This window comes from Periplaneta americana, chromosome 14 (genome assembly GCF_040183065.1).
Source record: "Periplaneta americana isolate PAMFEO1 chromosome 14, P.americana_PAMFEO1_priV1, whole genome shotgun sequence".
In the NCBI taxonomy this organism is placed as follows: Eukaryota; Metazoa; Arthropoda; class Insecta; order Blattodea; family Blattidae; genus Periplaneta; species Periplaneta americana.
The window spans coordinates 126,655,368-126,670,082 of NC_091130.1; the positions used below are offsets into that span (position 1 = coordinate 126,655,368).

The 14,715-nt window shown below is 34.0% G+C and overlaps 1 protein-coding gene and 1 non-coding gene across 2 annotated transcripts in view; one reads left to right on the forward strand and one right to left on the reverse strand.

The window, feature by feature from the left end:
• The window catches only part of LOC138713719 (serine-enriched protein), a 300,616-nt gene that overhangs the window by 236,810 nt on the left and 49,091 nt on the right, over window positions 1–14,715 (reverse strand). The window contains exon 2 of the mRNA XM_069846030.1: window positions 2,108–2,291. Coding sequence (XP_069702131.1) covers window positions 2,108–2,280 — 173 coding nt within the window. The 5' untranslated portion in view covers window positions 2,281–2,291. The remainder of the gene's footprint in view (window positions 1–2,107; window positions 2,292–14,715) is intronic.
• Window positions 6,564–6,636, forward strand: TRNAV-CAC (transfer RNA valine (anticodon CAC)). Its single transcript has one exon. It is a non-coding gene; the product is annotated as a tRNA-Val (tRNA).

Sequence of the window (14,715 nt, forward strand, 5' to 3'; positions counted from 1 at the left end):
ATGTTATTGGTGACTGAGGCGGTGATGAATCACAGAATATAAATTTCCAATCCGGAATTTGCCTTTGGGACTAAGGGAAACCATGAAAAACCACACTCAGATTGGTCAGCAACGAGATTTGAACCCGAGACCTCTCGAATGCGAATCTTAAACGTTAATCTGACCCAAATCGCTAAGACTAAAAAAAATCATTATATTGAACAATACTTCTTCAGAGGAATTCTGAAAGTCCCTCGTCCGTACTCGCCATTTCTTGCAAATTTAAGTAATAAAGTACCAGAGTGAACTAAATACCGGTACTGTAACACCGGAAGATTAATTTGCAATTCATTTTCCTTTTAATAACTTAAATTATTGTCGCTGATACGTTATAAGTTCACTAGATTTATTTGAGAGCAAGTAACATGTTCCTTTTTCACCCAGCACTGGTTTAATGTTATGGAAGCACATTCACAATCATTTCAATGAAAGGTGCGTGAAACCTAAGACAGTAAAACTTCTTTTATACGTTTTTCACACTTTTGAGGTCCCGGCAAAATTTCTATACTTCCCATGTTAACGGATATATATATATACATACTTTTTTTTTTGCTTGGTTAAGGACGCTGTGTCAACTATGAGGTTATTTAGCGTCGATGGAATTGATGACAGCGAGATGATATTTGGAGAGATGAGGTCGAGGGTTCGCCATAGATTATCTGAAATTCACCTTATGGTTGGGGAAAACCTCGGAAAAAACCCAACCAGGTAATAAATCCCAGAGGGAATCAAACCCGCGCTCGAGCAGAACTGCGGATCGGCAGGCAAGCGCCTTAGTCGATAAGAATAACGTAAATAAATATTGCGTAACCATTTAGAATTTGGGTAACACTTTAGATCAGTTCCACATGTTACTCTAAAAAAATCGTAATTCTTTGAGTTTTAATACTGGAATTTAATGGCAAATGGTATTAAAACACATAATTTAAAACAAAAAAAAAATGCAGATCAGATCTACAGCATAATACGCCAACAGTTCGAAATTTATGACCAAATTTAGCTACGAGGGAGTCCTGTAAAGTAATGCCTCCTATTTTTTTTTGTCGCTGCGAATATAGTTAAAATATTAGTGATAGTGCATTGTATTCATTGAACTTTCTGCTATCAGTGAAGCAAATTTCGTATCTCTGCCAGTAGAGAGCTCTGAGTTATAGCCCGAAACATGGTGGCGTGTACCAGCAGTATATCGTTCAGTCTGAAGCAGCGTGCTGTGATCGAGATTTTAACAGCAGAAAATGTACCTCCGATAGACATTCATCGGAGATTGAAGGCCGTTTATCGTGATCATTGTATCGACATCAGTACTGTGCGACGTTGGTCTGCTCGTGCTCGTAATGAACCTGGTGCAACTCTCAACTTGTGTGACAAAGGACGCAGTTGAACATCACGTACTGCAACTGATGACGCTCATCGGAATCGTATCGATGAACTCATTACAGCGAATCGTCGCACCTAAATTCCTTCAAAACCCTCTTATAGCCTACATAAATAAGAAATATTTGGAAAACTTATGCCAAACCGAAAATCTATTTTCTAGTGGTTTGAAGTTTGTGGGAATGATTATTATAATGGATGCAAAACAAAAACTTCACATCTATAATTTACAATACAGATTTTAATGAACATCGTTATATTTTATACGATTATTTATGGGTGAGAATAATCTTTCAGATCATAGTGATAAACATATTGATTTTTTATCGAGGAATCGAATAGTAGAATTCGACGTTGACTTACGCTCTTAGTGCTAACTGTATCATATTATGAATAAGCACAAAAATACGTCACAAATCAGAATACTCGCAACAGATCAAGAGCATAGCCTGATCAATTGTGCCAGTCCCGTCGCCTGTCCTGTGGAAATGTCCTTCACAATCTCCCAAAAGAAAAAATCACAAGGTCGAGTGACCTGGGGATCACAACATCAATGACACATCATCCAACAAGTGAATAGAAAAAGGATAAGAAAATTAAAACCGTTGTCGAATATTAAGTGATTTTAACAACACCTAATCCAGCAGAATTTGAGACTTACACCTGATTTGAATAAGAGAATCTTTGGGCCTACCGTGCCATTAGGATGATTCTGTGCGCGTAGACAGGGACTTCCTCTCTGCCCACCAGGAACACGATGTCAGCCGAATCGTGGTCATCTGCTAAGCGCTGTAGGTCCTCCAGAAGTTGAGGCACACCCGCGAGGTTCTTGTCAGGGAAATGTGCAGCCGCTACTCGGGTTCCCATGGTGATGGACTCTGGAATGAAAACGTATAACCTAATGTAAAATTAAGTAGACCTATGTAGCTACTGATTAAAGCAGTGATTTCGATGTACAGCAAATTAATGGAAAACTCAACATTTGCATAGAGGATGGTATTTACTAATGAAGTAAACTTTTATATTAATGGCGAAGAAACCGACGAAATGAATGGTACTGATCTGAAACAAGCCCACATTGAATTGATTCAGTCAAAGTGCAAGGTGATGAGAAAATAATGATTTGGTGTTGAATTTGAAACACCCGCATTCTTGGACCGTTATTCAGTAACAGTAATTTTAACGCCATAATTGAATATGTTGTAACAGACCATCGTACTCTGGGGACAATCAGTTTCCTGGACACTGGATTGGACGACGTAGTTCAATTTAATGTAACTTTTCGTTCTGAAAAGTAATGTTTCAAGGTTACATTTGTTCGGATCAAATTTCTGCATATTTAAGGACGAAAATTCTTTCAATAATTTTTATCATAATACACTGCACTCTTAAATTGACTGAGCATATTGCGAATTCAATCAATGGCTTTTCCAGAAATACATTATGAAATGTTTCGCTTAAAACATTTTTTATCACGAAAAGGAAGCAAAATCGAGCGCAATTGTATTATAGTAATATGCGTTACAATAGCGGTATGTTGAAGTTTTCATGTTCGAGGAAAAGTTTGAAAAAGCGAAACGTAGTTGAGCTTTTTTAATTTTTGAGAATTGAAAGAAAACATACCGCTCGTGTATCATACATTATTTTGTGCGAAGATCGTTTATTACATACCTGAAAGAGGAATTTCTAATTAGTTGCAATGATATCTCCATCTTGGTTTCTGTTCAATGACGGCAAATTTGCAAAACAAAAATATCTATCTTCAACATTGTTGCTTTAAAATGTTTTCAGTGTTTACTATACTCCAGCAGGCCGTGATATAGGTCTGTCTTTTTTTTCCCCCCCCAGTCTATAAATGCGAACTTAAAACAAACGGTAAGGTTATGTAATGATTTATTTTTCATTTTAATATTTTAACAATATTATTTATATAACATATTGCAGTAATAACATCGGCATCTGGAATCTTGTTGATTTTTTCACGGCTTCCTTAATGTTACTTGCATCACGAATGCAGTAACTTTAGTGGAGTTGTAGAGTTTACTTAATTTTTGCAAATATTTAAAAACAATAATTAACAGTGCAATGTAGGTGAAATTGCAGTGGTAAGTTTACAATTTATAATTATTACTATATTGAACGTCTCTAAAAATAATATGTTAAAAGCCTAAAGCAGTAAAATCAATATGTCGCTTAAGCGGTAAGAAGAGGGAAATTGTCATGTGTGTTAGGTTGGGAATACTGAATGTGGAATTTTAGACTTACCGCGGATTGGTTTTGTGCGGAAACCAAGCAAATACGCACGATCTCGCACAAAAGTTTTTTTTATACGAAATTAATGACATTACAGTTCAACCTGGTTATCCTCTGCATACATAGGGTAAACAGTAAGTAATGTAATTTATTCTGGTGATTGATACCTTCAGTAAAGAGCAACAAAAAGTCAAATACCATTTTGTTATGTTCTGAATAATTTTCCAGAAAACAGTGCACTTTAAAATACATTAATTATAAGATTGTGCAACGCTGTAATCAGTAGGGAGAGCACATTAGGTGGTGTTCCTCTGAACAACCCCTTCACCTGGCTTGTTTTGAATAGGGAAGTGGAAGGTCATTGCCATTAAACTCTTAAGAAAAAATACAGATGATGTACTATTTAATTGTTATGTTTAAACAGTGTTGGAAAAAGGAGAATGAACACTGCTCACTTCACGTTAGACAAAATCTTGGAAAATTTAAAATAAACTCTACAACCTAATTTTAGTTAATTGTTCAGAGAACACTTTCAAACAAAATTAAAAAGATTAAGAAAAATGTCTGCACTCCTATTTCAATTGAATAATCTAGAGAATGTAAATAATAATTATGCATATTTCACTTTATGAAATCAATTTTAAAACATTTAAAACTCTAAAGGCAAAAATAAAAATACGATTTGGCTATTTTACGTAATACGAACGGAATTAAAAATACTATTTCTGAAGTCTCCGATTTAATTTTAATTAAATATTCTATAAACATAGGCAATAAGAAAAGTTTATTTTATTTACTTACTTACTTAATTACTTTGCCTCCCTCACATAAGCCCGCCATTGGTCCCTATCCTGAGCAAGATTACTCCATTCTCTATCGTCATATCCCACCTCCCTCAAATCCATTTTAATATTATCTTCCCATCTACGTCTCGGCCTCCCTAAAGGTCTTTTTCCCTCCGGCCTCCCAACTAACACTCTATATGCATTTCTGGATTCGCCCATACGTGCTACATGCCCTGCCCATCTCAAACGTCTGGATTTAACGTTCCTAATTATGTCAGGTGAAGAATACAATGCGTGCAGTTCTGTGTTGTGTAACTTTCTCCATTCTCCTGTAACTTCATCCCTCTGAGCCCCAAATATTTTCCTAAGCACCTTATTCTCAAACACTTTTAACCTATGTTCCTCTGTCAAAGTAAGAGTCCAAGTTTCACAACCATAAAGAACAACCGGTAATATAACTGTTTTATAAATTCTAACTTTCAGATTTTTTGACAGCAGACTGGATGATAGAAGCTTCTCAACTGTAAAAAACAGCTTGTTACGAATCCTTCAAATAAGACTTCGTGGGAGTACAAGAGGTTAGGTTAGAAAGGAACGGCATAACACAAATACGAGATTATTTGTTGTATGATGGGGAAGGAAACGGTAATCACCAATTAGGAACAGAATTCTTTATTCATAAAAGAATAAAATCAGCAGTAAAAAAGGTCGAATTTATCAGTGATAGGTTATCGTATTTACTACTTAAGGGTAGATGGTGCGATATCGTAGTTATAAATCCTCATCCACCTACAGAAGAGAAAGACGACCATATAAAGAAAAAGTTTATTTTATGTTATATAAATCTACATAATGAGAAAAAAACTGCTTTGTCGCACAGCAAGCATTTTCTTCAGGCAATTAGAAATAGTTCCCTCCCACTCTAATCTTTAAAGTAGTAGCCGGTAAACTTACATTCAAGAAATCAAATTTCCTGAGCCGTCATTAAAAGCAATTGTGTGTTATGTTTACATTTTTCGTTGTCTCACCCGTCCCCCACACACGCGAACTGTTCAGGGTATCTCTCCCTACGTATATCTGCCTCTCTCCACGAAATCCTTTACACAGCGTTGTCAGAGTGCATTACGTTTTAAAATTTCTTTGCATAACGAAAACTTACATTTGTTCGGATCAAATTTTTGCATATTTAAAGGACAAAACTAAACTTATTTCAATAATTTGCTGCTTCCTTAAACTAACTGACGATATTGAGAAGTAATTCAATAGTTTTCTAAAATACGCTATAACGTGTTTCACATAATTTTTTTTCTCGCAAAGGAAGAAAAACATGCAAAATAATAAAATTGTATTAAACTTTTTTGCTTAAAATATCTCAAAGAATAACCCTTTGAAATTAGTGACATTACTTATGGCTCACTCTGTAAACTTTCTCTACGTTTGATATAATGAGAATCGGCTCACAAAGTATCAACTCTAGTAAAGCAATACAAGTAGAGCAAAGAGCTTTAATGGTCGTGCGATATATATATATATATATATATATATATATATATATATATATATATATATATATATACAGTATATAGCAATGCTGCTAATAACCACTTCCAAGCAATAATTCAGAGCTTGTAGGTCAGATTTTTTTTACTAATTCATGTACAATCAATACTTAATTACTATGTAGTTTTCAACCCACTGCAAAAGGCAAGGCATTTTTCGCTTTTCCCTCTCTGTCTCTCTCTTCACCACATGAATAAGGTAAAATGTCTTTTTCTCGTTTAAAAAGTTCTAATCATGCAAAATACAGGCCTGAGAAATGAAATTTTCCAGACAGATGAAAAGATGCAAGAGGTTAGACCATATTTTTCAGTTCTTATGGAAAATTATGTTTGGCAATGATGGACATGGAAATCATAACATAACGGGGGGGGGGGGGGGAATATTTTTTCTGAAACGAATTAACGAAATGAAAGGTGAATCATTAATAATAGGTACTGCACTCTATCAAAATGTTTAATATGTCATTCATTACATAATGAGAAAGTGTTCGTGCAATACTTCAGTGCAGTGTAGTTCCTAGCTTACTTAATGTATACAAACCAAAAGTCATCGGTTTCCGTAGTGTAGCGGTTATCACGTGCGCCTCACACGCGCAAGGTCCCCGGTTCGATCCCGGGCGGAAACATTGTTGAAGTTTTTATTTAATGGCTATGTTCAGAATTTCAGATTTCTTTAGTATTATTTTTCACTAATGATTTACTCATGACACTGTAATATTTCTTTAGGAGAGGTTTGTATTAAACCTTTTCCATTCGTGATTAAAAACGTATAGGCTATCTAACATTAAAAGAGTTCATAACGTGTCGAGGACCTCCAGGTTAAATTTTCCACTTCAAAATGACCAGAGGAAAAATGGCCACAAACAAAAATGTCCAAGGGAAAAGTCCAGTAAAAAATGTCCACATACAAAAGTGTCCACAACAAAATGTCCAGTATAGAAAATGTCCACATACAAAATGACCAGTATAAAAAAGTCCGCATTCAAAAATGCCCATAAAAAGTCCATAATTGGAAAAAAAAAATCTGTATTATTATTATTTTTTTTTTTTACAGAAGCAGTAACCAGGAGAAACACTACAATGTAAAATGTTTTATTGAGATTGCTAAGTGACATGCCAAATTTTAAATCAAGAGTGACAGAATGGCTGAAATTATACGTTCACAAAAAAGGGTAAAACATTTTAGTGCACAATGGCTTTTCGTATCACTTTCATTCAAGGAACAAAAATGGTAATAAATTATATTGGAGGTGTGTGGAAAGAAGCAGCTGTGTTGTGAGATGTGTGACCAATGCTGATATGGGTAAGTTGCTGATATAGATATGTAGATAAATCACGTAGACATTTAATTTTATGGACATTTATGTAAGTGGACATTTAATTGTTATGGACATTTATGTAAGTGGACATTTAATTTTATGGGCATTTATGTAAATGGACATTGTATTTGTGGACATTTAATTTTTATGGACATTTATGTAAGTAGGCCTAGATATTTAATTTTATGGACATTTATGTAAGTAGGCCTAGACATTCAATTTTATGGACATTTATGTAAGTGGACATTGTATTTGTGGACATTTAATTGTTATGGACATTTAATTTTATGGACATTTATGTAAGTGGACATTGTATTTGTGGACATTTAATTTTTATGGACATTTATGTAAGTAGGTCTAGACATTTAATTTTATGGACATTTATGTAAGTAGGCCTAGACATTTAATTTTATGGACATTTATGTAAGTGGACATTGTATTTGTGGACATTTAATTTTTATGGACATTTATGTAAGTGGACATTTAATTTTATGGACATTTATGTAAGTGGACATTGTATTTGTGGACACTTAATTTTTATGGACATTTATGTAAGTAGGCCTAGACATTTAATTTTATGGGCATTTATGTAAGTGGACGTTGTATTTGTCGACATTTAATTTTCATAGACATTTATGTAAGTGGTCATTTAATTTTATGGACATTTATGTAAGTGGACATTGTATTTGTGGACATTTGATTTTCATGGACATTCATGTAAGTTGACATTTAATTTTATGGACATTTAATTTTTATGGACATTTATGTAAGTGGGCATTTAATTTTATGGACATTTATGTAAGTGGACATTGTATTAGTGGACACTTAATTTTTATGGACATTTATGTAAGTAGGCCTAGACATTTAATTTTATGGACATTTATGTAAGTAGGCCTAGACATTTAATTTTATGGACATTTATGTAAGTGGGCATTTAATTTTATGGACATTTATGTAAGTGGACATTGTATTTGTGGACACTTAATTTTTATGGACATTTATGTAAGTAGGTCTAGACATTTAATTTTATGGACATTTATGTAAGTAGGCCTAGGCATTTAATTTTATGGACATTTATGTAAGTAGGCTTAGACATTTAATTTTATGGACATTTATGTAAGTAGGCCTAGACATTTAATTTTATGGACATTTATGTAAGTAGGCCTAGACATTTAATTTTATGGACATTTATGTAAGTAGGCCTAGACATTTAATTTTATGGACATTTATGTAAGTAGGCCTAGACATTTAATTTTATGGACATTTATGTAAGTAGGCCTAGACATTTAATTTTATGGACATTTATGTAAGTGGACATTGTATTTGTGGACATTTAATTTTTATGGACATTTATGTAAGTGGAAATTTAATTTTATGGACATTTATGTAAGTGGACATTGTATTTGTGGACATTTAATTTTTATAGACATTTATGTAAATGGACATTTTCGAGTGGACATTTCTGTTTGCGGACGTATTGAAATGGACATTTTAACCTTGTTCTACCTTCGTCTTCGGCTGAAAAATAAATCAGAGGGAAAGGAAAAGGACATCCAACTGACCTACTCGGTAGTCAGTTGCGCGGATTTATTCAACTTGTAAGTAAGGATCCGATCCAGCAAGACATTTTTCACGGAGAAAACTAAAACCTGCCAGATGTGGCATGAAGATGATGGGGTAGTTAAACAGACCATTAACGTTATCCATCCACCGCTGTGGAGTAACTGTTAGCATGTCTGACCGTGGAACGCGTGGACCCGGGTTCAAATCCTGGTTGTGGTTATTTCCGAGGTTTTCCCTAAACCAATTCAAGCAGAATTGCCGAGTAACTTTCGGCATCGTAATCACCCTTCCCCTTTTCATCATCACCTACGTTTCTTTCTCATATTTTGGGCTTATGTGGACATGATGATGATTACGATGATGATATGAATTTGAATTAACAAATTACACCATAAATAGTAAGGTCAAATCCATTCAATATAAAAATCGTCGTCATCGCATCGCCATGGTTATAATTATCTGCTTGCAATATGGGCTTTGGTCGTTTCGTCCTCATCCCCTTTTCAATTGCCTAATTATTTGATGAGATGAGTCCGAGCATTTGTTATGAGATTACCTGACATTTGTCTTATAATTATGGAAAATCTAGGAACAAAGCAAGCGTGATTCAAACTCACGGCCGAGAGAAAAGCGAGAAAGCAAGAGTTAAAATTAAATGAATACCGTAGTTTAATGAAAATTGACATATAATTTAGTTTGAATGTGCATACTTTATATTACTTGCTATATCTTTCATTAGGTTATGATATTCACTTAATTTTAACCCTTGTTTTCTCCGTTTTTAATAAATGGCGCTTGGCCCACTAGTTTAATGAAGATTGACATATCATTTAGTTTTAATGTGCACACTTTATATTACTTGCTATATGTTTCATTAAATTATGGTATTCACTTAATTTTAACCCTTGTTTTATCCGATTTTAATATATGGCGCTTGGCCCACTAGGACTCTGAATGCCATAGTTTAATGAAGATTGATATACCAATTAGTTTTAATGTGCACACTTTATATTACTTGCTATATGTTACATTAAGTTACGGCATTCACTTAATTTTAACCCTTGTTTTCTCCGTTTTTTATATATGGCGCTTGGCCCACTACTGCTCTGAATACTATAGTTTAATGAAGATTGACATATAATTTAGTTTTAATGTGTATACTTTATATTACTTGCTATATGTTTCATTAAGTTATGGTATTCACTTAATTTTAACCCTTATTTTCTCCGTTTTTAATATATGGCGCTTGGCCCACTACTGCTCTGAATACTATAGTTTAATGAAGATTGACATATAATTTAGTTTTAATGTGTATACTTTATATTACTTGCTATATGTTTCATTACGTTATGGTATTCACTTAATTTTAACCCTTGCTTTCTCCGTTTTTAATATATGACGCTTGGCCCACTACTGCTCTGAATACTATAGTTTAATGAAGATTCACATATCATTTAGCTTTAATGTGCACACTTTATATTACTTGCTATATGTTTCATTAAGTTATGGTATTCACTTAATTTTAACCCTTTGTTTTCTCCGTTTTTAATATATGGCGCTTGGCCCACTATGGTTCTGAATTCTATGTAGACGACATTTCTAAGTGCTGACAGGCAATATGACAGAACCAACTGCCTGAGATCAACTTACTTGACAATATGCACTAAAGCCAGAACCTCCGAAATAATTTTTAAATTGTAGAACTGTTGTCTCTGGTTCTATTAAACGAGGGTAGAAAATCGCACGAGGTACATTTTTGTCTAAGCATGAATCAAGTTTAAATCTAATTACGGGACACAATTCGAGTGAATAATCTCTAGGTATGACATCCATACAGACTGTCTCTGCCGTATTCATCGTAACTATGTTGAAACCTTTTGCGACTTACACAAGTAGCTCTTGATTTTGCTTGTTATAATGTGACAGGGAAATTACATGCATTCACTGCAGAAACTGAATTATGCTGGGTAGAAACAACGTGAATGTTGCTTGTATGTTCAAACATCTCTCTTGTTCCAGAGCCATGCTACGGGATTACAGATACGAACACGGATAATAGTCAATTACATTTCCAAGCGAATTTGATTTCCTTCTGTTTTAGACACGCTAGCAACGAGCACGGAGAATAGAATTTTTCGTTGCATTCTACTGTAAGGAAATACGTATAATGGATTTAATCCTGATTTAACGAAGAAGCTGATAATTGAGCTATTGCAAGAATCTCTCTGTATTACATAACTGCAACACTGATACGATTCATGCGCTTACATACAATAATAATAATTTAAAAGCTGACTTTGGTCCAAGAAAATTTATGAAACTACAAACCGTGTTACCAAATAACTCGTAAAATAATTAATTGAATAAGAGACTTAATACACTGCTCCGTCGATATAGGGAAAACCGATGTTTACCTACTTAGATATATGACACGCGGTGCAAGTCCCCTGTGATCGGCAAGCATCATGTTTCGGTAGAGCATGAAAGTCAAGGAATATTATGGACAGTAAAAAATAATTTATTATTATTATTAATCATACTGGAATGGGTATTTAAAAGTTGTTAATTCATTATAAAACGTGAATCTGATACAAATTAATTTTATTTGCTAGAATATATCTATGTAAAGATTAATTTTTGGTCCTACAGAATATATCTGTTATGGTAACAATTATTATTAGAAAGGAATATTCGCTCCGGCGCCGGGGATCGAACCCGGGTCCTCGGTTCTACGTACCAAGTGCTCTAACCACTGAGCTACGCCGAAGTTCAATCCACAGCACCGGATCGAATCTCCCTCCTCTAATGTTTTTCCCTTTTCGGCGTAGCTCAGTTGTTACAGCAATTGGTACGTAGAACAAAGGACCCGGGTTCGATCCCCGTTGCCGGAGCGAATATTTGTCCTCTAATAATCATTGTTACCATAACAGATATATTCTGTAGGACCAAAAATTAATCTTTACGTAGATTCGTCGCCCAACAGTGCATATTACTGTGGAATCCCTGCCACTAAGTCACTCAATTGAGTGCGCTCCTTGTATAATGGCAAGTAACTTAATATATATGTCAATATATATATGCAGGCCTTTGTCGAACTTGGAGTCGGGCCACAAAGGGAAAAACACTAGAGGAACATTAATCTTGATATAACCTGGAAATTGATTTAGAATTGAAAAACGAGATGACAAATTGAATTTATTTTAATATTATTTACAATTAACGCTAATTATTATAGTAACAGAACATAACCTTCTGCGACAGTATTGGATTTCCAGCCTCCGTGACGTTTCGCTAGTTGTCTTTCGATTGAATATCCGAGAATAATCGATACTTGCGGTTTTATAATGCTACAATGGTGATTTCTCATTGGCTGAACAACTGAACTATAATGAATAGGTGTACTTTAATGAGGTGCATTAAAGGGCTACTACCAGGTGTATAATTACTACATTTCGGCATGGTCGAGCGTAAAATTAAGAAAATCCGCTTTTTTGTTTTTATGATCGTAATTATATTTGAGACTGTTTTAAATAATCTAACCATATAATCAAATGTGCCTCGCGCAAATTCGGACTACACGAGAGATAATGAGTGGTTTCTATAGCTGCTAGGTGAGCAGTATTATTGACTCTCTATTACTGACCGTGTAAATTGTGACGTATATTAACAACCACTGTATTATAGGTAGGCCTATACATTTTGAGTTTAAAGTGTAAATGTTACACTAGAATCTATCTACTTATTTCCTCTTCTATTTAGCAATTGTAATTTATTCTATTCTTGCATTTCTTTACGCATCAGATTTCATATTCTGCATTACACTTATTTCCTTTGTTGTTACCGGTGTCCATTGGTTCATTTATGTATTAGTTATGGAGATTAGAGAGCGGAATTTAGGCGAAAACCCTATTTTTTCCCTTGATACATACAGACTTGAGATTTAATATTTACATTTTTCATGGAAATACAAGTATACTAGTGGCTTTTGCAGCAAATGCTGCAAACTAAGTTCATTAGACGGTTCAAATACACATTTTTCAGATTTATTTTCAATGAAGAATACCAGACATTCTGAAAGTTATTTGCTTCCATAATAATGAAAGATACTCTCTCTCGAGCCAATACTGAAGAGAACCACGCATATAAATATCTACACCACACCGCCATTAAATATATGAAAAAGACCCAACCCCTCTTGATTAATAACTATAAAAATATTTGATTTTTAATAATATTATCTTACGTAAGTTTTATAGCTTTCAGTAACATACACTATATATATATACTATATAGCCGCCACTCAGTAAAATATAGAAATCAAAATCTAATTTAAGTTATTCTCTACATCTACTTATATAACCCCAAAACGTTTCAATTTCGTATCATCAATATAGCATTAATATGTATAATTAATGAAAAATAGTCACATCACGGCATTAACTACAATAATATTTCATTTCTAATGGTAATAATGTCATCAAACCACCTCAAGTTTTGTAGTTTTTAATATCCAATACACAGCTGTACCCAGAAAATTACACACCACAGAATCGAACCTGAAATTATTTTTAGTAAGTTAAGTTTTTAATAACTAGTTTAATTTGAGCTCTAAATATGTCAGCATTCTTGCAGATCTTGGCCTTCGTGTAATATTGTTTACTGTAGTGTGTGTTTTGTTTTATTCTGAAATGCAACACGGCTGACTTGATGCTCGCTTCGCTTCTCCTTTACAAAAAAGCGAAGGGAATATCAAGTCGGCCGTGAATGATATTAGCTAGTTCTCAAAACTGATGACAGATGGATTTTGGAAAATAGAAAAATTATGTTTAAAAATTGACATTTCACTGAAAACTACTATTTTCCCGAAAAACTTTGGGTTCAAAGCTTCAAAATGAGGGGCATTTATTAAAATCCGTCCAGCAGTTTTCCCGTAATTTCCATTACCAGTTCAAATATATATAGATATAAAGGAGCTTTACAGTGCTTAAAATGCCTATTTCGACGTTAGTGCCTAGTTTTAAGATTTTTTTTTTTAATTTTTGCATCTTTTTCGTAACTGTTTACTGTTTTTCTTAACATCCTGTACCGTTTACATTTGAAGACGGATAACAACTCCTTCCTAGCAGTGAACAACACAATAGAGAAGTACCTCCGGGCCACCCCTTCTCATTCTTACAATCTTTCAATCCTAAAATTCTAACTTTCAGTCGGTCTGGGTAGCGTAGTCGGTATGACGCTGGTCTTCTGTGCCCGAGGTTGCGGGTTCGATCACGGCCCAGGTCAAAGGCATTTTTAAGTGCGCTTAAATGCGACAGGCTCATGTCAGTAGATTTACCGGCATGTAAAAGAACTCCTGCAGGACAAATTATTAATTTATTATTATTATTATTATTATTATTATTATTATTATTATTATTATTATTATTATTATTATTATTATTTCTTCCTGTGTCTGTCAGCAATTTAACACAAACTAGCTGGGTTTTTTTCTCACCACTGTTAAGTACAGTAGTGAGGGACACAATAGCCACAATAGGTGCTGATCATCTACTGTGAAGCAAACTGTGGAAATGTGATTGGTGAATGAAAAACACTAACTTAAAGACAGAATATCTTCATTTAGTATATGCATGTGTACCCTGTAAAATGTGAAATATGTGGAAGTTTCCTTTAATCCTAAAATTTTACATTAAATAAATGTTGAGTCTTATATTAGTGATATTCTTTAACAAAAAAAAAAAGCCTATTTTTATTTTATAGAGCCTAAATAAAGACGTTTAAGAGCCTATTTTAAGCGCCTAAAATGTCACTTTTAGGGCCTAA